A 25,552-nucleotide genomic window follows, 5' to 3' on the forward strand; every position below is an offset into this window, starting at 1 on the left:
GGACTTGTTTCATCAGTTCATGAATACACAGGCATTACTGGTACAAATACGTGCCTTGAGGGGGATGGGCAGACAACAGTCAGGATGGTGGCATCTCTCTGGGTGAACCAGTCTGAGTTCTTCCAGTGTGCCATCTTGATGGCGCCTCACAACAGCTTTATGATGGCGGATGTGATTATTAAGCCCATTTCGCAGATAAGGAAAATCGCCTTCCATGCCCTCATGTAGTGAAATTTTAGCTTCTAGCTTGAGCATCCAGCCTCCCCGAAGGCTGGACATGCAGGGGCCCTGTCAGCATTGATCATGGCCTTCACCTGACCCAAGCTTCTCTCCTAAATCTTTTGCCTGGGAAGTCTTACCATTTCCTTGCACCATCACCCTGCCCCCGGCATCTCCCCAGCTTCCCCTCCCTGCTGCTTGCTCAGCTTTCAGCTTGCCTTTCTCTCAGGGCCCCCTAAGGAGGGTGAAGTGTTTTTACTCCTCTTTCTGCCAGGTGGGCTTAAATAGGCAATCACAGCAAGACAATTAAAAAAAATCCAGAGGGAGTCTCCCTCTTTCCCCCTCCTTCCCCTCGTTTAATTTATTTCCTTTATAGGAGGCCTAGGGGAGCCGGGTCTAGGCTGCAACTGCTCACATAGGGCTTGCCAGTGAATTCGCCATCCAGACACAGGGCACGCGGGCCCTCCCCAACCCCGTGGGCTCCTGAACGGCCGCTCTGGTCCAGAGGTTATGCTCCCCTTGCCCACACAGGTCCCTCTGGAGACCCATCATGTGGTTCTCTTCCTGATCATTGGCTTATTTCCTGGTCCTGGAGAATTTCCTGAGGGCTCAGTGTCCTTGCTGCGCAGGGATCTCCTGAGCTGGTAGGGACAGCCCGGGGCCCCACTCCTGGACGCTGCCCTTCCCACACTTGCCCCTGCCTTATGGTGAACACACAGCACCCCCAGCAGCTCTGCTCAGAAGAGCACGAATGGCCCCTTGTGGTGCATTTCTGTTGATGGGGAGCATGCTTGCTTCATCTGTAATGAATAGGCCAGGTGGGGAAGGCCCATGCAGGGAGAGGTTCAGAAGGCGCCCCAGATGTCCATCTGTCACTTCCCTCCTGGCCTGCAACATTCCTGTCTGTCCTTCCCTCAGCGTCTCTGTTGCGACGTCTTCAGTCAGAGAAACGAGGAGGCCGGAAAGGTCCACACAAATTCAGATTGTTCTCACTGTCACTGAAATAGTAACCAAACATCTTCCAAGTGCTGCCCTTCCTGTCCTGTGCCTAGTCACTTAAAATGCTTAGAAATGCCAGCCAGAAACCTGAGCCAGTGACCCCAGTTGTATTTTATTCGGTAGGCCTCCCTGGCAGCGAGCTCACTGTGTGGGGAGGGAAAGGAGGTGTCCTCCTGAGTCTGGCCTTTCTCTTGTGTGGCCCCCCTCCCGCACTGGGCCAGCGCCCTCCCTTCCCCGTGCCCCCAGGATGGTTCTACCCTGTGGTTCTGCCCCCTCCCAGATCTGCCACCTGCCACCATCTTTCTGGCCTTTCACTCAGTCCATTATCAAAGAGCTATTGAGCTCCCCGCCATGGGCAGCAGCTCCTGCCTTCGGTGTACTGATGAAATTAGCCTCTTGTTAGATTTGGGAACAGCCCAAGGTTTGGGGTTGGAAAGACTCTTGGCTTTGCCACTTTCCAGCTTGTGATGTCTGGGGGATCCACTTAAGGTTTCTGGGCGTAGAACCCATGTGGCCCCTCACGTGGGCTGGGAGAGTCACATCAGATGGTGGAGGTGAAAGTGCCCGTGGCTACCACTCTCCTCGCCAGGGGATTCCCGTGGAGCGCATGCCGTGGTTCTCCTACTTTGTCCTCACAAACAGGCCCCACCCAGGCCCAGACGTGCCTTGCTGGTCGTACCCGCGCCTGACAGAAGTCTGAGGCAGTTTGTCTCGGACTCAGGAATCTGGATGGGCTCCAGGCCCTTCTGCCCTCTTGTCCCACCACAGAGCCCACAGCCCTGCTTCCCGGTGCAAACCTTTCATCTGAGCCCCCCTGCCTGTGACCTCAGCAGACCTTAGCTCCCACGCAGTCCACCTACCAGGTCACGTCCGACTCCCACATGTTTCTTCCCACCCAGCCAACTCACCAGCCTCCTCCTCCTCCCACTCTAGCCCTTGGAGCCCCATGCTGTAGCCAGACGCTGAACTCTCTCTTCCCTCCAGCCTGGAGGTCTCTTGGAACACCCAGACCCAACCAGCTTGCCTGCTCCCTGCCAATCACAGGCTCTCTGGGGCCTTACTTGCAGACAGACTGCAGACTTCCGTCCTGTGCCTAAATCCCCACTGCCTGGCATGGGCTTCAGAACTGGGCATCTCCCTCTTTCCTTCCTGCTCCTGAGGAGCTTAGCAAGGCCGGCAGCAGCCAGGAGGCCCCATGAGCCCTCCTCCTTCCCTAGCTTGTTGCGCTTGTCTGGCTCAGGTCAATCCAGCAAACATGTATGTATCCCCTGTCATATTACAGGGACTTCTCTGCACACGGGGGGCTCTAAATAGCATGAGGCAAGCTCCCCCTGTGTCAGGGAGGAAGAGAAAGACACGAAGACAAATAAAAATAAAAGGCAAGACAGTCTTGATGCTCCTTGGGTGCTCTGCCAGTCTGATTCTTCAGCTGTTCTCAGAACATTCTCAGAAACAATGCCTTTCCCCCTCCTTTGGGACTTTCTGTCCCATGTCTGGAAAAATCTTCCAGCTGGGGTCATGGCGGAGTCACAGAGCAGCTGAGAAAATTTAAACAAACTTGGGACTTCTTTTTGGAACCCTCGGTGCCTGCTCATGTGATGATGTGTGCTGGAGAATCAGAATATTAAAACATCAAAGGGCATCATTTGGGGACAGTTTCTCTTGGCCGGTTTCCATGTGAGTAGTGAGAGGATTGTGGCCAAGGCTCCAGCGGGAATGGGGAATTAACTAAAGGGTTACGCATCTGAAATCAGGTTTCTCCCAATATTTCATCACTACTAATGCTTTGGAGGCTCTCGAGTCCAGCAGCATTTCCTTCCCTTCCTGACAAATTTATTTCTGTCTCTGGCTTCAGCCCTCTTCCCTGGGGAGGCTCCCAATGGGTGGGCTGGGGCGCTGTGAGCACCGTGCTGTGTACCTTGTCTGGCGGTCTCTGCCTTCCCTTCACCCCACGTCCAGCAGCCCCCCTTCCCTTTTTCTGTTTCATTATGCATTTGGGAAATTTGTGTTTCTGTCTTGCCATGTGAGTGAGGAATCCTTCTGGGTGATAAAGTGTTGTCATGTGTTTTTGGACTTTGGCCGTGGTCAAATTCTCCACTCGCCTCTCCCATGTAGAGGCTGTGATTTCTTTTTCTTTTTAAGAAAACTTAGCCTTAGTTCTCTGGAATGAGAACACACCCCAGCAGGCCGGACAACCCCAGGGAATTCGTACCTCAGGAGTGGCTCTCAGTTTCTGAGGATAAATGCCCAGGATTCCTTGAGCCTTGGTAAGGCAATCTGAGGTGTATTCTGTACAGTGTCTCAGGGGCCTCTGTTAGCTGAGTCCCAATTACTTCACTGGCTTCCCTCGCTTCCCTGTTTCCTACCCCTACTCCTTTGCTCTGTTTCCTGGGATCACGTCCCAAATAAACTACTGGCACTCAGAAACTTACAGGGTTTGCTTTGGAAGAAATCCAGGTGAAGTCAGGGACCCACTAAAGTGTCGCTTGTCTTCTTGTCTTTAGTAGCCCGGGCTTCTATTTGAACCCCTAGCATGTAAGGACTGGAGAAGGCCTGATCCTGTAGTTCACATCATGTCCCCCTTAGTTCCAATCCATTGCTTGATTCCACCCCCATTACAAGCCTTCCTTTGCTCGACTCCATTCCTTCAGTGTGTATTTCAAAGTCATGAATATAGTCTAGTGATTACCACTTCCGTACACCAAGACCTAATTTCTTGCGTGAAAGCATTTACTGGTGAGAGGTGGCTTCCTGAGTCAGGCAAATGGACTGAGAAAGGTAATTTGCAATGGGGATCATAAATGGGCCAGATTCGGTTGTTTAAAATCCCATCTTCAAAAAGTGGCCACCTTTCTTTCCTAATTGGTTCTATCCAATGGATGACCTGAAATGGTCCCCCCACCCCCGGTAGCTTAACTCTTGCTGATGACAAAGTGTCATGGCCTGGCATTGCTCCCTAGAGATCTCGGCTGCTGTTTGCTCAGATGGAGCTATAAAAGACTTCCTTTGCCCGAATACAATACCTATTGGGATAATTTTAGATGTTGTGTGGATGGACATATTTGGTGTTAATGTGCCTCATCATTCCCTTCTGTTTATAGCAAGTGGTAGCTATTTGGTCATGAAGCGACGTTTCCATTTTAAATTCATTTATTTAACTAAAGGAAAGTGATTGTGCTTAAAAGAATAATAATTCAGCTAATGTTTGGATACTGCAAAATTGTGAGATACTGAAGTATGGGAGACCGCGTCCCAGAATGTGGGACGAGGCCCGGTCTCTCCTGCAGGGAGCAATAGTGTGCTGTGTCCTTTTTGCTAATGTCAACCATTGTTTACGACCTTTAAAATATTTCTTTGAAAGAAGGGTGGGGATTTTCTTATTATTCCAATAGATATTTTTGGAAACCAAAGCATATTCCTGACTAGCCTGTGTGAGCAAAGCTTTTTAAGCTGGGTAAACTCTGATTGCTTGACTAAATGAGTAACACAAAAATAGACCTTTAAGACTTAGATTGAAAATCCAGGTACTTGTTTCTCGAGGCCGATGCTGCTCACTCGAGGCCAGCAGCACGTACGGCTGGTGTGGGTCAGCTGCCGGGCGGTAGTGAGTATTGATTTTTGAAGAACTGAGCTATAAATGAAGGAAGGAAAAGCTCAGAGCTCCACTCCCGGTGCCATCTACCTACCACTCCAGGCAGGAACCCCCATTTACGGGAACATACTATTTTTACATATCAATGGTGTGTTTTTGATGTACTTGATTTAAGTATTATGGTTTCGGCCCCAGGAAACACCGCTGCAGTTTATAAATAGTGAGTTCAGGGGTGTACAAGGTTCCTGGAATTAAAGCAGTATTTTTATTTTTATGTGCCTCTATATATGCACCTTTTATAAGAAGGCCAGCTCTTACCCAAATATGTCCACTTTTCCCCCAAAAAACACCCTTGTATGAGTTTCTAGAAATGTCTACAATGTCTTCACAAACACCTGACTGTACAAACTGATCCCAGATAGCAGCTGTTCATCATCATATGCCAGATTCAAAACCCACGTCCCCCACTGGAAGCTCAACCTTTGACGTCCATTTCCCTTTCAAGGCTCCCTAACTTACAACCTGGAATCAGGTTTTATTATTCGGCAACAGTGCACCCTAACAGAGAGTTTACCTTTGATAGCGTTTCTCCAAGCTCCTAAGAGGTTCCACTAGACCCAAGGAGGCAGGTTTTTTGTCACTGTTTGACCTCTTCTCTCCCACTTCCTTTACAAATCCCAACAGAAATGGAGATCCTCGCCCTTTTCAACAAACCGAAGAGCCATCAGAAGTGCCGGCAATACTATCCTGTCAGCATTCCTCTCCGGGTCTCCAAGAACGGCCAGACGGTGAGCGGTTTGGACGCCAACTGGTTGGAGCACATGAGTGACCACTTCCGGAAAGGAGGCATGCTGGTGAATGCGGTCTTCTACCTTGGCATGGTCAATGGTATGCAAGTTACAAACCTTGGGCGGCCCTCACCAACTCTGCTTCTCTTTTTATCTTAGCCCGTCTTCGGAGCCTGCCCCATTCAGAAAGCTCCGCAGCTGATAAACTCGCTGCATTTGATTTCTACTTAACACATTTGGAGGAATTGTCCACAAAACCCGTCACCTGTGCTCCCTGAACCTTTCTGGGAGTCAGCCAGGTATCTTCTAAAATGACAGCGAAAGGGAAGTGATTCTGTGTTTTTGATGGTGGCCTCAAATCCATGTTGCTTTTAGAGCCTTTTAAAAAAAAAGATGATTTCCCGCTTGTTAATTATCCCCTGGGATCATGCCGCTCCAAAAGTGCAAATTGTTTGTAGACACTATTACTGTTGGAAGTAGCAGTAGAAGCACCTTGGAATTAACCCCAGAGAAGTGAATCGAACTGCCTCATTTCTATAAGCTCTGTAGAGACACACACTGTCTCTGGGTCTCATGGCACCCAGTGCCCCCTCCTCAGTAATGAGTTCTCTCTGGGGGTGGCTGCATGGAGTAGCCCTATTGATGGCCGCTCTTCTAAGGCAGAGAGAGGGTGTGCCCACAGCAGGAAAGTGTGTTAGGCAAAGAAAGGGTTTGGGGTTAACACAATGGCAAGTTGAGTCACTAGGGTGTATCAAAGCTGGGAGGCGGTCTGGGGAGTGGGGCCAACATGCCAGCATGTAAGGATCCTGAGGGCTACCAGTCAGCAGGATTCCTAAGTGAAATGTAACACCAGATTTCTTGATCCCAGCCGAAGCTGGCAGGGGGAATTGATAGCACCGTGTCTTGGTTGTCGAGCAGTTTTCTCTCCAAGAATTAGGAGAGTCAGGAACGGAGTTTGGATTCTACATTATTTGCAATCCTTGAAATGCCAGCAAACATATGCAGAAGAGACATCAGTCTTAATTCGGAAGGTACACACCTTAAATCATCAGAAGCCTTGGAACATTGTACAGCACAGACAGGTCTTAATTTTGGATGCAAGTCCCTTGTTCCTATCTAAATATCAATATCTCATGTTAACATATTAACACGATAGCAGCAAGCATTGTAAGTATAAGGGGCCAGAACCATTTGTGGAATGGGTGAATGATGTGAAAAAGGTGGCTGGCTCGTTAAGAATACTGTCAAGCAGCACTGTCCAACAGAACTTTCTGTGATGATAGGAGAGTTCTGTATCTGTGCTGTCCAATATGGTAGCCACCAGCCATACATGGCTATTGACCACTTCAAAGCACATAAATATATTATAAATTACTGTATGTTCTTAGTAGCTAGTTGTGTATTAGTGTGGTTCTAGAGTATACATTTTATTAATACAACTAGTGAAGAGCCAATACGGTTCTCTGCTAGCGAGGTTGGTAGCCTCCCTCTGTACAAGGAGGCCTTCCCTGGGGGCTTGGGAAGGTTCCAGAGGCCAGAGAACATCACAGTCTGTTTTGAGATGCACCATAAAACACTAGTGACATCTACTTGCAACAGATGTTTACAGCCTTGATTCACTGGCCTTAGGGGAGGCCAGGGAGGAGCCCCTTCGCCTCCTGCCTCCTGCGGGGACACTCCGTCACCCATCTTGGGTGGTGTCAACGACTCCTTTTATCTCCCCTTAGGCCCGTAGAGGCTCTCTGTGGCCATACGCCCTTTAAATTTCTCCCTGGGAAACTGATGGTTAGTTGTACCAAAATCTTAAAGATGTTCAGTGACTCACTGAGGAGAGCGGCTACATAGGCAGCCCGGCTTTGGAGAATTCAGGTGTCAAAAGGGAAATTTTCTCTGGTCCTGCTGCCCAGCATGTCTGCGGCAAGCTGAGGACACCTCAAAAGTTCACAATGCCATTTATCATCTTTTGGGCCATTATGGCTTTGGCATTCAAGGCCACTCCCTCCTCCTTCCTCCTACCCTGTTCCCTGACCTCGAGTCCAAAAACACAGATAATTCATAGAGTTTTTTCTTCAGATTTGACTGGAGTGTTTGAAATGCTGTCATATCCTCCCTTGGCTTTAGCTGCATGAAATCCAGCCCTTCTGCCTGGAAGACAGAACATGAAATTTCCCCTGGCAAGTGCAACTGGAAGCCGAGCCCCAAGCTCCACCGCAGCTGCCCGGCTTGGTCTCGGGGATGGCTGCAAAATTCTCAGAACAACATTTTTTTAAACCCACTCAAAATCCAAATGCAATTTCACCCTGTGTGCTTCTGATGGGAGGGGTATGTGACTAGGGAGTAATGCTCAGTGGGTTAGGGTGTTTCTGCTCTGGAAAAGCCCAAGTTTTCCGTTGGCCAGGGATGAAATATGCATATGCTCTTTTCCCAGAATTAAAAAAAAAAAGGCAAGCTGATCATAATTCTAAAAAGAGACCTATTTCTAATAAGATAATTAGTGTTCTTACAAGTAAACCTGGCAGAGTTGGAAGCACATCTTTAAGCTGTTTGCCATCTGGAAAAACACCAGTCTTGATTCTTAAATGGATATTTGTACTCTGAAATATTTTCCACAGACTCATAAAACTCATGAGAACTTTGTCCCATAAACAGGGTGATGTTTAACTGAATAATTCAGTTAGGACTCCAGCTTCTGTTTTCAAGCCTTTACCCCCCAGGACATGGAAAGACTTGAACGGTCCTTAAATTTGGGCCTTTGCTGAGTCTCTAGGCTCCTCTGCTGGGGTCAATTATTAAGCCCTAGAAGGACCAGGTGTCTTGGGCTGGGGAGGCTGTGCCCTTGGGCCCTGGCAAGCCAAAACACAGAAAAAAGTGAAGCATAATTATGCTAATGGACCCCTAGCAATTACTCTGTGCTGGTGCTGGTCTAAGCAGTTCAAACATAGGAACTCATTTAATCCCCATAACTCAGTGAAGCAGCTACTGTTGTTATCCCTGTGACACAGCTGTGGAAACTGAGGCACAGAGTGGTGAAGGCATTGCTAAGGTTAGTAAGTGGCAAGAAAGTAGTAGGAAGAAAGAAGGGGAAAGGGAGGGGAAAGGGACATGAGGAGGAGGTAAAAGAAATGACCATGTTGGCCAGAGGTTGAGCCTCCCAGGGAGGCCTTGGTGGCCCTGGGGAAGGGAGGGGAGCTCCAGAGTCACCTTTAGGGAAGTAGCAGGACCTGGGGTGCCAGCCTTCCGTGTGGATGAGTCCAGGGGTAGGTCAGAAAGCCGGGCGGACAGAAACACAGAAACACCACCCAGTGAGACAGAAGCCAGAATCTCTGCTTCCAGAGGGTGGGAGACGCCAGGAGGGGAATCCTTCTGCTGTTGATGAGGAGTCAGGTGGCTGTCCCCAAGGGGAAGGGCAAGGTGCGCCTGGGTGCCCACCATCTGAAGACCCCCCCAGGAGCCTGCTTTCTTCAAACCAAGGGCCTCCGGGCCGGCAGAATCCCTGCCACCATCACTGGCTACCAGTGCTCTTTGCCTGCCCTGGCCCTCCCTTTGTCCCCTGGCTGGACCTGTCCTTGCTCTGCACTCCTTATTCTACCCTTGCCCTATCCTTGTTCCCACCTCCCGCTGCCCTCGCGCCATGCTCCCTTGGCCCGGTCCTGACTCTCCTTCCCCCACTCCCCCGGCCCTTCCCTCACCCTCTCCTGCCCCACAGTCCCTACATCTCTGGAGGTATCATCCTTACCCAGCCCACATTCAGATGTTTTCTGTTGTTTCCAAAATGTTCTTTGCAGCAGGTGGTTCAAACCAGAATCCAGTCCACCAGGTTGTGCTGCGTGTGGTGACCATGGCCTCACTTCTCTTTGACCTAAAAGAGTCATTTCTTTATGACCTTCACTGCTTGAAATAAACCCAGCCTCTTACCCTGCAGAATGTCCTGCATTATTTGTCTGGTCTGTGCCTCGTGGTGTCATTTACCTAATTCTCTAGCCTCTATATCCTGCAAACTGGCATTTCGTTCTAAGGCCTTGATAAATGAAGCACTGTGACCGCAGTACATTCCAGATGATGTTGGGTTTTACACGCCACACCTCACCAGGAGACGCGTTATACCTGGATGGCTCTCCTTTGCTAGCCTTTTGAAAGATTGTCTTCCCCAAGAATGTCCGCATCTAAATCCAAATGGCATTTGGTATTTTTATCATCTTTTTTGATGCCTAGCATAACCTACATTACTTTATATTTGCAAAATACGCATGTAAAAAATGTACCTATTTCAAATAAAATACACATAGAGATACATGTTTTATACAGACATACTTGCAAGCCCTCGGGTGGGTTCTGCGTCCTATACTTCTTAGCACCCCAGGGGTTGTAAACCACGCACCGTATACAGAAGGTGATCGATAAAAGTTTCCGGATGGTGTTCAGTAATGCCGATGGAGATGAGGGGAGAAGCTGGTGTTAGGGTGCGCATCACAGGAGCCTGGGGGATTGAAGAGCTAGGTGTAGGTGGAATGGAAAGGAAGGGAGATGAGGCAGTTGCAGGTGCTTCCAGCAGCCACTCCCTTGGAACATGGCTATCTCCGGGAATGTTTGGCCTACTGATTACAGGCATGGCTCGTATTTCAGAGGAACCACTCACCACCAATGTCAGGGGGAGAGTTTCCTTATGCCATAAATGCATTTTCCCTTATATCCATAGCACATCTTCAAATGAACTTTTTTTTTAAGATTTTATTTATTTGTTTGACAGAGAGAGAGAGACAGGGAGAGAGGGAACACAAGCAGGGATGGGGGTGGGAGAGGGAGAAGCAGGCCTCCCGCTGAGCAGGGAGCCCGATGTGGGGCTCGATCCCAGGACCCTGGGACCATGACCTGAGCTGAGGCAGACACTTAGTGACTGAGCCACCCAGGCGCCCCTTTGAATGAACTTTTTATTGCAGTATCACACACATACAGAAAACTATGCCCATTTTAAAGATATAGCCCAGTAGATTTCCACAATGTAACCAGCACCAGAGCGAGAAATAGAATATACCAGCCCCCCTAAAAGCTCCCCTCATGCCCCTTATAGTCCTTATCCCCTGGGAGTGACCGTAGTTGCAACTTGAAACACCAGAGATGAGTTGTAAACTTTATATGAATGGAATATATGAATGAATGCCCTTCTTGTGTTTGGCTTCTTTCACTCACTGTATTTGTGAGATCCACCCACATTTTTACACGTAATTGCAGATCATTTTTTTCTCAATGCTGTGCACGATCTCTTGCGTTGAAATGTACAACTGATCCACGTCCAAGTATGTTTTTATTTTTTGTCCCATAGAGGAAGTCATGCCACCTGCACAGATTTAACCCCAAACTGAAGCCCTAAGGCCAGTCTCACTGTGACTCCACTAAGACGCCACCCGAAACACCAGGCGTGGAATATGGTATAGTGGTCAGGTAACTCTGCCAGGCTAGGAACCTGGGCTGGGCGTCATGACCCCCAGCTGGAGCCCCAGCGCCCAGCATAGAGTGGTAGCTCAGTGAATCTCTGTCCATGATTGAAATGGCGTAGGCTTTGGAATCAAACAAACAACATTTTAGATCTAGTTTGGCCCCTGAGTTCCGTTTGAACGTGGACACATGATTGAACTTCTGTGGCCTCCAGTCACTCACCCACTAAGAGGGAATGAGTAGCCTTGCAGATTTGGGGGAAAGATTCAATGAGAAACTATCAACTGTGCCTGGTCTCATGCCTCACAACCAGCAAGCCCCAGACCAGCGCATTTCTTCCCCGTCTGGTTGGCCAAATGGCTCTGCACTTGCAGGCTCACCTTGCTGTAACTGAAGAGGGGGAATACCTCCTCTAGGTCACTCAGGCAGGCCAAGAGCAGCCATGAGGGCTCAGGAAGAGGGAGGCAGTAGGCCTGCTCAATCTTTTGATGTCAGTCAATTAGGCTTGGTATGGTTGGGGAGCAGCATGGCACCATGACCTGGGGTTGGATGACCAGTAATTACATTTATGGTGGGGGTTGCAGGCAGGCCGGTATGACGGCATGCACAGTTATGGTTATGCAGTTGGCACGTGCCATTCCTGGCACCAGGGTGGTGCTGTAAGCAGCCTCTGATGGGTAACAGGGGCTCTCAGAGACCTAAGGAAATCTGTTAGGCTGGGTACCCCAGTAGGGACAATGTAGTCCAGTCTAGCTTGTTAAAAGGAGAATGGTGACTTTTTATTTCATCCCGCAAAACTAGACCACATACATTGACCACTTGTCACCGTGTGCACGTTTCTAGCTGGATTTTGGAGAACACCACAAGGATAAGCCTGAAGCTTAGCTCGCTAAGTCCCGGAGGCTGCAGGGGAAGAGCGGTTGCTCCCCAGAATTTACTTCTTGGAATAATAGGGCAAATCTCCTTTTTGCACATCCTTCTTATAAATCATAAGCTTGGAATGTTAAGGTGGCCTTTTGCCAAAAGACCGACATCAAATATTTATACAATACCAGGGCAAATAGCTCTCTGTGCACAGTAGGGAAGCATCTTTACTTTAATAAAAAATGCAGTGATAATGGAGTGTTTTCCATAGATGTAGGGTGATTTAACCTTTTACATTGGGAGCCTTCCCTCTAAGCTAGACCTATTTATACCCAGCTCGGTGCACATTACAGCATGGTTGAGCTGGTGAAGGTAATGAGGAGTTGGAGAGTGGATGAGGCCGTCAAAATAAGGGGCTCTTTAAAAGCCCAGCTGTCTGCTCTCTGTGGTTCATTGGCTTTTTTGCTGTTACAGATGATCAAATTTTGACAGCCATTCTGAACTTGCTTCATAGTTAAGTAGGTGAATCAGCACTCTGGATTAGAATAGGAGAGCGGCGGGCTGAGAGGCTGGAGAGCCGACAGTGGATGAGACAAGCTGGTAAACAAGGACCCGGTTTATTCCAACTTCACAGCCCACGTCTGGCCATACCTCTCCCCACTGACCACACAGTCGTCCTTCCAGGCCTGTGACCTGGGAGGAAGGAGGGGAAGGAAGTCTGGCTGAGTGGCAGTGACTCCTTCCCCCTTCTGGACCCCAGCTCTGTTGGCAGGCTGAATACACATCATCATAATTCTGTCAGAGCAGGTTCTCTAGTACGTCAAGCACATGGTAGGCACATTTTAAGGGCTTGTAGCTTTTCCATTGAGATTTGTATGTAAAGACTTTGGGAATTGGAGAGAACATCTTTTGGTAGAAGCCTTGGGGGAATTTGTGCTCTGTTGGTATAACCCTGAGGGAATCATTGAGTCTCTTCCAGTCTCGAGTATCCCCAGGTCAGGACTTGGGAAAGCTTTACTCAAAGTGATTCTGTAGGGCATTCCTACTGTGGCAGGAGCTCCAGCTGGATCTTTGTTACCCAAAACTTTAAAAGTGAGCTTGACGATGGTCCATCTTATCCTGAAGCCCCAGATACTTGTAATATGGTTCAGCTGAAGAGCAGCCCTGTTCTTCCCTGGTTATCTCTGTAAAACGTCTCTTAGGAGGGCATCGAGCAAACACTGGGGGAAAACTTTTTAGCAGAGTAGATGAGAGAGGCAAGCTTAAGCACTTTGGCTAAAGCTCTTTGATAACAGTCTCTCAGGAAACGAATAAGAAACTAGAGCATGGTGTTGATTAACTTACATGGCTCGTACTTGAAATGGAGTATTATCCTGTCAGGTTGGAATAGTATCTGGATAAGGCTGCTTTGTACTCTAGGAATTACTCTCACAGCTGTGGTTTGTTGAGCTGGTCAGGCCTCTCTATCACTCTGGAATAATCAAGAATACCACCCAAGCCAACCAAAAGTATACCCGTCTCCTATTTTTGAGGTTTAGGTTGGGCATTGCATCAGTCAGCTTTTGCCACAATAATGCTGGGCAACAAACCACTCCAGAGTTATTGGCTTAAAACAGTAATGATTTATTCTGTCATATTTGTGGGTTGGCATGAGCCACTCCATGAGGCAGTTCTGCTGATCTTAGCAGGGCCCACTCTCAGGTCTGTGGGTCAGCTGATCTAAGCTAAGCTCCACTGGGGCAGCTCTGTTCCATGAGTCTTTCAACTTCTTGGAACCAATGGGCTCGCTGGGGCATAACCTCTCAAAGTGGCGGCAGAGGTAGAAAAGATGAAGCTCAACCACACAAGCGCTTGCCAAGCCCCTATTGCATCATACCTGCTAATATCCCGTTGGCCACACAAGTCACATGGATAAGCCCCTCGTTGTCTGGTCTCCCCACCAGTCATCTTAATCTTGACTTCCTTCTCTCATGGTTCCATTGCTCTTCCGGTCCTTGGCTGCCCCTCATTCACTGTGCATTTCTACTCCAGCTCTTTCCTCTACCTAGAACTCTCAAACCCTGAAGATCCATAAGGCTTCCTTGCTTAAGTAAGTTCCTATCTCTACTCCAAATGGGGAGACCTGCCCCGGTCACCTCTTCCAAAAATAGCCAACCATTGCCTCCGCCTTCACTCCCTCCCCTTAGCCCACTTTATATTTTTATAACATTTATCACCTGTGACATTATGTTGCTGTCACCGTCCCCCCACTGAAGGTAAGCTCCGTGGGGCAGAGACTTCATTTGTCTTGCTTGCAAGATCGCCAGTGAGGACAGTAGTATCTTGCATGAAACTGATGCTAGGTAGGCATTGGAATGAATGAATGAGTAGCTAGAAAGATTTTCAGTATAAGTTTGAATGCTTCCAGTTAACACAGTGCTCACTCTTCTGAGGTTTTATCTTCTGTTTTTTAGTTTACTGTAAGGAAGGTTCTATTTATATTTACTAAAATGTTCTCCCCATAGTTCCTAAAACTTTTTGGTCTAGTTCTGCCTTCAAGAGCCATGTAGAGGAGAGAAAAAGAAAATTATTTTTCATGTGTGTTATCTGTTAACTGGTATTATCCTTGTGTTAACTCTTGCATTAACCTTGTAGAAAAGGATAAAGAGAAATGCAAATTGTACTTAATCCCACCACTCATACCTGCTACTAGATTTTATGTATTCCCTTAAAGTTTGTTTGTCTAACCCCTTTTAACATAAAAATTCACATACAGCTCATACTGTAGTCCTGTATCCTGTTTATTTTTCTTTATAACATTGTCTCTAAGGAATTTTTCTGAATCATTAAATTCCCATGATTTTTCTGTGACCACATAGTATTTAATTGTATGGAAGTCTCCTAACTTACTTTTCTATGGTTGAATATTTGGATTGTTGAGCATTTAGATTATTTTTTTAATTTTTAAAAAATTTATTTATTTGAGAGAGAGTGCATGAGTGGGAGGGACAGAGGGAGAGGGAGAGAGAACCTCAAGCAGACTCCATGCTGAGTGTGGAGCCTGTCACGGGGCTCGATCCCAGGACTCCGAGATCACGACCTGAGCTGAAACCAAGAGTCAGATGCTTAACCAACTGAGCCACCCAGGAGCCCCTAGATTATGTTTTCAAGTAATTTTATAAGTAAAGTTTATAGATAAATATTTGATGGCTTTAGGGGTTATTACCTAGGATAGACTGAAAGAGGTAGTCTTTCTGGGTCAAAGACAATGGACTTTTTTGTTTCAGGCTCTTGAGACATCGTGAAATTGCTCTCCAGAAAGATCATGCAGTTAAAAATTCCCTTAAGTGCCATAAGCTTTTTATACACATATAAAAAATGTTAAGCTTAGCCATTTATTTATTTTTCTTTGCTGTTGCAAATAATTTTCTCACTTAATGGCCTTTGGATTTTGTTCATGAAGTCTGTTGGAAGACAGAGGCTAAATATTTGTTTTTTTTAATGTATTTTCTTAAAGATTTTTTATTTATTTATTTGAGAGAGAGAGAATGAGAGCCAGAGAGCACGAGAGGGAAGAGGGTCAGAGGGAGAAGCAGACTCCCTGTTAAGCAGGGAGCCCGATGTGGGACTCGATCCCGGGACTCCAGGATCATGACCTGAGCCAAAGGCAGTTGCTTAACCAACTGAGCCACCCAGGAGCCCGAGGCTAAATATTTGTTAAGTATTTAGATCTGCTGGTCTTGTTTTTTTGTGTCTTCTGGAAAATGCTGGCAGTTCCAGAACTCCAGTGTGATTCAAAGGACTTTCTGAATTTACCTCCCTTTCTGATAAAAAAAAAAATCATATTATTATGTGTATTATCTTTTCAAAATAAAAATAGTGTATCATTAAACATATTTCAATGTGTATTGCCATAGCAAAATACTACAGACTGGATGGCTTAAATTGTAGACATTTATTTTCTCGTAGTTCAGGAGTCTAGGCGTCCATGGCTAAGGTGCTGGCAAACTCGGTTTCTGGTTGAGGCCTCCCTTCCTAACGTGTAGACAGCCACTCTTCTCTCTGGATCCTCATCTGGCCTTCCCTCTGTGCAGGGAAGGGGGGTGGGGCGCTCTGGTGTCTTTCTCTTCTGGTAAGGACATCAGTCTTTTTTTTTTTTAAGATTTTATTTATTTGAGAGAGAGAGAGAGAGAGAGAGAGAGCACATGAGAGGGGGGAGGGTCAGAGGGAGAAGCAGACTCCCTGCTGAGCAAGGAGCCCGATGTGGGACTCGATCCCTGGACTCCAGGATCATGACCTGAGCCTAAGGCAGTCGCTTAACTAACTGAGCCACCCAGGCGCCCAAGGACATCAGTCTTAATCAGATAATTGTCCACCCTGATGACCTCATTTAACCTTCATTAACTCCCTAAAGGCCCTTTCTCCAAATACAGTCTGGAAGTTAGTGCTTCAAATGAATTTGTGGGGCTGGGGGAGGACACAATTCAGTACATAGCAGTATGCCTGATTTGTAGCATAGAATCTAGGGGCCAGGAGTGATTCTGTATCCTCAATCCCATTTCGCAGATGAGAGACCAAGCCTCTGAAAGGGGTCACATCCCTTTTCATGATAGAGCATGGATCCAAACTGCCTGCCTCTCTGGCCAGTCCTCTTTCCCACTGTCTCTTATCTAAGTGAATTTAGGGCATTTAGGAGCCATTAAAAAGGGGTAGAAAGTGCACCCCCCGTAATGATTTCTACTGTGGCGGGGACCCTGGTATAATTTTCTTTATATTCTCCTTGCCTAAGACCATGCATCCTTCTTGAATCCTGTTATGTGTTTAATGTAAGTTTGTTGAATTGTGTGGAACTCAGGACCTGGTACACTGACTAGAGCAATGCTAGAGGAAACATTTTCAGTGGTAAATCGTTTGGGAAAATTCCCCTTTCCTGCAAATTCTGCCTCTTGACAAGAGCTAGCTGAAGACTTGTCTGTACAGCTGCCCACATCCTGAGAACTTCCAGGAATCTGCGCATCTAGATTGCATCTGACCAGCTCGGGTCTGGTGTGTTATATCTGTCCCCCCTTAAAAATCTCTTCTACCTAAATATAGTTTTCTTCTAAAAACTCTCTCTAAATGACTGTGTTTTACCCTGAATAAGTTCTCCCCAGTGCATCCTGACGTTGGAGCGTGAAAAAGAAGGTAAACGCGTGAAATCAAATGGTGATTGCTAACAATGAAATTTGGGCTCATAAAATCAAGGATATTATTCAGAACTGAGAGGTAAATTAGTCTCATTCATTCTGATGGGGCTAGACTCTATGGCTGTGTGTGCCTTCTTTAATTAACACGCTGAAAAGATGTTCTGATTGGGATTATTAATGAATGCAGTGAAAATTTTTGCTGCTTGTAAGGCTTCTGCCACAGACGGTTTACAGAACTCCCCCCTGCCTTTTTCTTTTTCCACAGATTCCTTCCACGGCCTGACAGATGGAGTATTCATCTTTGAAGCTGTTTCCACAGAAGATAGCAAAACCATGCAGGGCTATGATGCTATTGTTGTCGAACAATGGACAGTCCTGGAAGTAAGTGTGGGATTGGCAGTGCAGCTTCTTTTGTTAGGACAGTGATTGTTTTATCCACTTGCTGGGTCTGACCATGTCTGCTGTAGCTTTCCTCTGAAAGGCAGTTTGACCTGGGTAGACCCTGCAAGGCCCCATTCATCCTTTCGTGCCCTCTGGTTAGGGGGCACGGGCCCCGCTTTCCCCTTCTGTAGGAAAGACACTGTGTGGGTGCTGGATCATTGGGTGGAAGGAGATTCTTCTTTCATTCATTTGCATATAACTGAAAATTCTAAGTGACATAAGTGAGGCCAACACAGAGTTTGTGGCTACCGTAATAAGAGCTGACATTATTATTGGAGTTAGACCCTATGGCTCCCTCTGCCAAGTATCCTTAGAAGAAATTTGGGCACACACACTCACTTAACCTTCGCAATAAGCCTAGGAGGCAAGTACATGACTGCCTTCATTTTACAGATGAAGAACTGAGGCACAGAGGGGTTAGGTCCCTGGCCCAAGGCTACACAGTAAATGCTGGAAGGATGTCTTTGAGAAATGTTGACCTGTGAAGCCACCAAACTGCTGTGGGCAGAGGAATTCCTCCAGTCACATTCCCCGGGGACGTTGGAAAAGCTGATTTATTTCTGAGATTCGCTGGTATATACTTTGAGGACATTTCTCTAAGTATAGAAGGATAGGCTTTTCAGACTAGTCTCTTGTCCACCCAGCATCTTGGATGTAAAGGGAGAAGCCCTTGGAACACAGAGGACTGATTTCTGAACTGATTTCTTGAGTAGGCCCTGGAAGAATACAGGGTTGGCATCGCCCTGAGGAGCCTCGCCAAACCGGGCCCTCTGTGCCAAAGTAAGACAGATGTGGGTGCAGCTCTTCGTGAGGAGTGTGGGGTGCCGGGACCAACCAGCCAGGGGGTGCTTGCCACGCCCTTGTGCCCTCTGGAACTGCCACCTGATGGCAGGTGACTCCCTCACCTGGTTGCTGGATGGCAGCAGGTCCCCCAAGGGAACCGTTACGCGTTCTTAAAGCGGGAGCAGTTCTGAGCAGGCGCGAGACAGGCCGTGGAGCTGTTGGGGGTATGCCTGCATCTGAGCCATGAGGTGCAGTCACTGCTTGCAAGTATGAAAGCCACAGAGGACAAAGGAAAACTGTACTAATCCATCAGAAACAGGAATTCCAAAAACAGCATCCAGGGCCAGTGAGGTTAGGGGCCAGGGGTCCTTAAGGAAAGTAAGGAAGCCGGTGATGACCTGGTTTGCCCTCAGGCGCCACCACTTCCTCCTGCCTGACTTTGGTTTCAGTGGGCCTCCACACCCTTAACTGGAAATGGGATGCAAAGGAGGTGAGGCTCGGTCTAGCATGGAGAGTCCAACAAGGGCAGGTCACGTCCCTTTCGGGACCCCCACGGCTTGTCTCTCTTCAGCCTTCCAAACGGTGCCCTTGATGGGTAACCAGAGTGAGTGCATCCTATATCTAAAATGTTTGTGGGGACACCTGAGTGGCTCAGTGGTCAAGCGTCTGCCTTCGGCTCAGGTCATGATCCCAGGGTCCTGGGATCGAGCCCCGCACCGGGCTCCCTGCTCCTCGGGAAGCCTGCTTCTCCCTCTCCCACTTTTTTTTTTTTTTAAGATTTTATTTATTTATTTGACAGAGAGACGCAGCGAGAGAGGGAACACAAGCAGGGGGAGTGGGAGAGGGAGAAGCAGGCTTCCCGAGGAGCAGGGAGCCCGATGCGGGGCTCGATCCCAGGACCCTGGGATCATGACCTGAGCCGAAGGCAGACGCTTAACGACTGAGCCACTCAGGCACCCCAAAAAAATAAAATCTTTAAAAAAAATGTTTGTGGGAGGAAGATAAGGTTGCAGACTAAAATCAGAACACGATTATCTTTTTAATTCAAAGAGGTCAATTTCATGGCTTAAGAGCCTCGATCAGGAAAGATTAATATTTATTCAGAAAGTTTTCCTGGGTTTTTGGATTGGTTTCCATTAGGTTTATTTATTAATTTTCTTTCTTTCTCGAATGTTTGAACTTTATTTCTCATGAGCTCTTATTTTTGTGCATTAATCTAGTTGGTAATACTAGTTTTGTGTCGTGTGGTCATTGTCCCTTGTCCCCTTCTCCCATCCCCCCCAACTCACACACACACACTCTCTCTCTCTCTCTTTCTCTCTCTCTCTCTCTCTCTCTCTCTCTCCAGGAATGCTGTGGCTTTTCTCCGGGGATCCTTGGAACTGACCTAGGGTTTTAAAACCCACGATGGGCCCAGTGTTATGCACCAGCCTGCGAAGCCCCTTCTGTGCGTCTCTTCCCAACTCCATATTCAGGGACAGATTCAGCCACACTGGTAGCTCGAAGTTGGCCACACTGGAAGTAATGCACCATGAAAATTGGCAAACCCCAGAAATCAGGGATTGTTATTTTTTTCCCTCGGAGAGCCAGTTGTAAGCATTTAGCAGCACATCACTGGATAGGCCTTTATTCCATCACACGTCAACTTGATAGGCAGGTGTGGCTGGCATCCAGCTAGGCAGAAACACATTTTCTTAATTTTCCTGTTGGTGACAAGCGGATTAATGGTTTTGATGTAGGTGTTCGCCAGTTTTCCCTGCATAACTCTTCAGACTCGCTCCTTTCTCTGGTGCCTTTCAAGCATTCCCAGATTTCCCACAGTAGAAACAGAGCCTTGTCCATTTTAACAGCATCAGCCTCTGATCGGCATCTCTTGAGGACTAAAGGAGGGGAGCTCTCTCCTGGAGAATTGACCCCTCGGCATATGGGTTTCTCTTCTCATATGGGAAGACTTAGGGTTAGCTCATAGGTCACCTCTTCCAGGAAGCCTTTCAGACTCCTTCAGAGTTAAAGACTCTTCCTCTGTGTTTCCATAATTCTCTGTGCGTAAGAGTGATCCTATTATGATCACTGTGATTTCTTTATCCACGTGCCTTCCTTCACTTTGAGTTTCTTGGCCTGGGGTTGTTCATCTTTGTCCTCTAAGGCTTCCAGTAAATGCTTCCTGAATTGGGTGGAACCCTTTTGGTTCAGCATGAGGTACACATGCATTTCTCAGAATTGAACATCAATCACTTGAGACCTTTTAAACACACAGATATCCAGTTCTCCCCACCGAGTTTCCTTTCCAAGCCCACTTTGAGAATCCCTGCCTTGGCAGAACCACCTGTATACAAGAGTGTCCCAGCATGGCCCAGCCGTGTCCAGCCCAGAGCAGATTTGCCCACAGCTCAGCTCTTTGAAGAGGCTCTGTCAGACCACCCCCTAGTCCCTCCACAGACAGCCCCTCTTCTGCATGCCCCTCCAGGTATGTGGGTGTTTGTCCGACAACCCTACCTTCCACCCTTGAGACCCAACTGCTTCCTCTCTTCTCCCCGCTTTTGGCGTCTGGGAAAGGTCTTTCCTGTTCAAGCCCTGGGCAGGTCCCTCTTGGCTCGTGGCTGACCCTGCCTTTCTGGCAACCTCTGTCCTCCCAGGCCAGCCCATAAACTCCTGGGCTCTGGCCACAAAACATTTCTGACCAGCTTTTTCTCTTTTCTCACAGTTGGGACTGGCCTGTTGCTCCCGTGCATATTCATAGCCTCAGCCATGTGTACGGATGGGCCATCCTCATTCAGCCACAGCTTCCTGGCTTCCCTGTCCACGTATGCACATGCGTGCGCGCATACGCGCGTGTGCTTTCACAAGAAAGCTCACCTAGCTCTTCACAGCTGCAGTATGTAGGATGGAGAATGTAGTATGCAGTATGTTGGATGGACGCTGCAGTACGTTGGATGGAGAATGTAGATTTTAGAGTCTGGGCCTCAGAATGCATCCTGGCTCTCTTATTGCCAGCCAAGTGACTGAGTGTATGAAAAGTCAGGCACCCCCTCTTTGTTTTTTCCATCTTTCAGTTGTATGAGTGGGGACACTGCTAACCTCTCAAAGTTGAGAATTAAAAAATAATAATATATTTAAAAAGTTGTGAGTGTACTACTTGGCATATAGTAAGTAAAGAGTACTTTCTTTGATTGGTCACCTGGTGTCATCAACTAGAAAGATCCTTTCCCTGTTGCCTTGATCTTGTTCTGAAAGCACAGCATAAGTGGGGCTAGGGGAAGTGTGGAGCCAAATGCATTGTGTTTTTCTCAGTTGGAAACCTGTGGCCTAAATTAAAGGCAGTTGTGACTAATATAAAAGTCCACCCATAGAACATTTGTAGTGGGTATTTTGTTTACCTTCTTTGAGCTTACAGTCTAGAGGGTGAGCCGAAAGGGTCCTTCTTTGAAAGGAAAAGGTAAACCACGTAGATGAGTAGGTCAAGAGTTAGAGCTGGAAGGACCAAGGCAGGGACCGTTTTCTTCATTCTGAGGCTGCATACCCTCAACCTGACAGCCCATCACTGCTGTGGACAGCATCAGGTGCCCCTTGAGGCCAACTTCATCCCAGTTTATCAGTGCTTCTTGTGAAATTTGCTGCCAGAACTGACCACAAGATAACAGGAAAAGCACTTTTAGCTGAAGCAGTTGGTATGGTGGTTGGAGAGTTAATTGAAAAACTCAATTAAAAAGAAGCAAAGAAAATCACATTCATATTTCGCACATTTTATTTTAATGTAAAATATATAACTATGCATACATTTGCCAATCTTTTGGAGTCTGAGGTCTGCTGATTGGAATTCCACTTCATCTTTCTTGTGTAAACCACACCCAAAGTGTTGCTATCACCAGTGTCCTGGGTCAGTTTCTTGAAAGTCTAGGAAAGGGATCACACTGCAGAATCCTTGTTTTCATGATTTTTTCCTTAGTCTTTATCAGCCCCCACCACTTTTAATTCAGCCACAGTTGTTATTTTTAAGCAACTGCACTTTGTCAAGTCTCTTCAAAGTATTCTACTTAGGTTTCCTAGAAACAACTTCTTTCGCCCTCACCATCAGTTTAAGTAATTTAAATGAAGACACATAATTATGATAATGGGTCTCACTGACCTACACAGGTCTGGGGACACATGGGACTCAGCCTGATGTGGTCAACTGCTGGGCTCAGGGGGGGGCTTGAGCATCCTGGAGAGCAGCCTGCCACCCGTGAGTACGTGGTCCCCCGACAGCTGGACCTGGGCTTCTGCTAGTCCAGCGGGAGGATGGAGCGGCTATGGGGGCAGCCATGACAGATTGCTGTCATGTAAGGTGACATAGAGTCAGCTCTCCCCATCCACTCCCTGTGTATTCAGTCTGTTTTTGAACTGACTCCCAGTTCATCTCATCCTATTAATTTCTGCCCATTTTTCCAGCCTGTAGAGACATTTGTGATCATGGTTATATCATCCTGCATTTTTGGAAGATCATCTCAGCTTTGGCTTCTCTGAAGTTTTCATATGTAGGATGACGCCTTTCCAGTCCAATGTCAAACACACTAGATGGAGGACATAGTCCTTTGGCAGGTTGGGGGCATCTCTCCTCTAGTCTCTAACACGACACCAAACCCCTTTGCAGAGGTTTCAGATGGCTCTATTTTTCCACCTAACCTGTCACCCTTACCCCTGAGAGAATCACAGGAGGTTCGGTGAGATGCATTTCTGTAACTGACATCCACTGTAGGGCATGCCTCCACGCCACCTGTCTCCTAACCCTGTCCCACCACACACAGGTCCCACTCATTCTCCACAAACTTCTATATTCTGTAGGCTGCTGGGATCCACCTTTTGTTTCTAGGTGCTCTCAACCATCTCTTGAACAAGCCACACAGGATTTGCCAGGGAGTAACATCAATTTTTATGGCATCTAGAGTCCACCACCTTCTGCTGTGACAAGGGAGCCAGTATTTCTTCTTATTAAACCATCTGGCATTCTTTTCATTGCCACTGTTTCTCTAGAATAATCATTTTGGTTCTGAGATCATAGCCTTGAGTGCCAAGACAGCAGTTTTCGGTCTTTCTCCTGTGATTCAGAAGATTTTCCCATGAATGATCACTGCTATGAATAACCAGGACTGAAGACACAACCCTCCCCACTCTCTCCAGCCTCAACCCCTCCCTACCCCACCCTCCCTAACCCCTGCCCACCGCCAGGACATCACTCCACTCCTTTTCCAACCCCGAGCAAATCACAGCACAGAGGAGGCCCGTTAGGTTGCTCAGGGCAACCTAGAACCTGTGTGTTCTAGCAGCTCTGCGTGCTTTCCTTGTGTCCCACCTCAGTTTTGATGGGGACACATCAATGCACTATTATGACCGAGCACGTTTTCCTTAAAATGTCACGCACCTGCACTTGATGAATTTTAAGTTCATCATTCAAAAATTTGAGGTTTGCTTTGGAGGGCAGGTTGCTAACCTCTAGTAAAAATGTAAAATGCCCACTCCTACCCATGACTCAGCAAGCCCGTGCCTCACATCCATCTCTTCTAGAGAAACACGGGCCTTTGTTCACAAGAAGCCATGCACAAGGACATTATCTCAGCATGATTAGGGTCATGGAAAAAAAGGAAACAATGTGCATGTCCATCACTAGGGGAATGATTAAATAAAGGATGATACATCCTTATTATGGATGCACTCATCCCGTATAAACTGACAGGAAAGGGACTCGAAGAAATGTTAAGTGAAAAGACAAGTTTCTGAATGAGGCTGTGACGGTTAATTTTATGTGTCACCCTGGCTAGGTTGTGGTGCCCAGTTGTTTGATCAAGCACCAGTTTGATGTTGCAGTGGAGGGAGTTTTTAGATATGATTACGTAAATTCAAATGAGCAGACTTTGAGTAAAGAAGATTGCTAATCCTTCATCATGGGGGTGGGCCTCATCCAATCAGTCGAGGGCCTGCCCCACAGACTTCGGACTTGCTAGTCCCCACAGTCACAGGAGCCAATTCCTCAAAAAAACTCAGTCCCTCCCTCCCCCCACTCTAATATGTATACAGGTCTCCCCCACAATCAGAAACCAGAGCACTCCTACGAAACCTTTTGTAAGCCTGATGTAAAGCAAAGAAGTAATTACCATTCATTTATATGGAAAATTTTTTGAGCATTCCCAGACCCACAAAATAGCCTCTCTTAGGCTTTTCTGATACCTTAGGACCCAGGTGCTCACAGACACAGGTCAAAGCTAGGGCGGCTTGATGCGAAGGGGCTGTGCGGTTCCTGAGGAAGGAGCTTGGCACTGCTCAGGGTGCGCGGTGCCCCTGCACCAGCTGGCTGCCCAACAGCCACTGAATGCTAGTTTTGCATTTTGCCTTTTTTCACAAAAGCAAAAATCTTCATCAGAGTTTTGTTTTTTTTTTTCCAGTTAGCAAAAACAGGTACTAATGCAGGTCTTCTGTAAAAACGAAGTGGCGAAATGTGAACTTTTGGAAAAGCGGGGGGAGGGAGGGTGCCCCTGTATCAGTGTCTCTCTCTGTCTCTGCCTGTCTCAATTTCTCATGCGTCCTACTGGTTCTGTTTCTCAGAACAACCCTGACTAATACAGATACAAACAGTGCGATGCCCTTAATGGGGAAAACGCTTCACAGAACAGTATGATCCATTTGCTGTGGGTATCTGTAAATGCAGGAAGAAACCTTGGAAGGGCACCCATCAACCCCATAGCAGTGGTTCTGTGGGACTTGGAATGGAAGAGTGGGAGGCAGCTCTATCTATTAACGTTTTCATTTTTCTATAGAAAAATATTCATTTTACTCGGGTAATTAAAAGTTACATTTTAAGAGATACCTGTTTATGTCTCATTGCATCCTTTCTTCTCTTTGGCTTTAGATATATTTGTTTTCTCCTTGTAGATAAGGAGGTAAAATGAGGGTTGAATAATTCCACTTTCTCCTATCTTCAACACTTTGTACAACTTCTTGCTTTGAACAGAGTTTTAAAAGATGTGTGTCTGTGTCCTGTGTATGTGGTCACGTCCACCCAGTCTCATTCTGGGCTCAACCTTCGTCCTTTATCGGGTTTGTCTCACTTTTGTCACCATCCCTGGAGGGTCACATACCTCCCTTCTGTCCTTGAGAATCCACACTCGTCAGTCTGCACAGGCTCATTGATTTCCTTAGGTGCCTGCAACTTTTATCCTAGAGTGACACTGCTACCTGGAGTCAGCTTCCCTTCAGGTGTTTCCTGCCACGGGGCCATACTGAACTTTCCTGAGCTT

The 25,552-nt window shown here is 47.2% G+C and overlaps 1 protein-coding gene across 3 annotated transcripts in view; it reads left to right on the forward strand.

Moving 5' to 3' along the window:
* RFTN1 (raftlin, lipid raft linker 1) overlaps positions 1-25,552 on the forward strand; it is a 201,045-nt gene that overhangs the window by 146,246 nt on the left and 29,247 nt on the right. For all 3 annotated transcript variants that reach the window (XM_027584718.2, XM_027584717.2, XM_027584716.2), the window contains exons 6-7: positions 5,495-5,698; positions 17,326-17,441. In XM_027584718.2, coding sequence (XP_027440519.1) covers positions 5,495-5,698; positions 17,326-17,441 — 320 coding nt within the window. The remainder of the gene's footprint in view (positions 1-5,494; positions 5,699-17,325; positions 17,442-25,552) is intronic.

Source organism: Zalophus californianus, chromosome 1 (genome assembly GCF_009762305.2).
Source record: "Zalophus californianus isolate mZalCal1 chromosome 1, mZalCal1.pri.v2, whole genome shotgun sequence".
Classification (NCBI taxonomy): Eukaryota; Metazoa; Chordata; class Mammalia; order Carnivora; family Otariidae; genus Zalophus; species Zalophus californianus.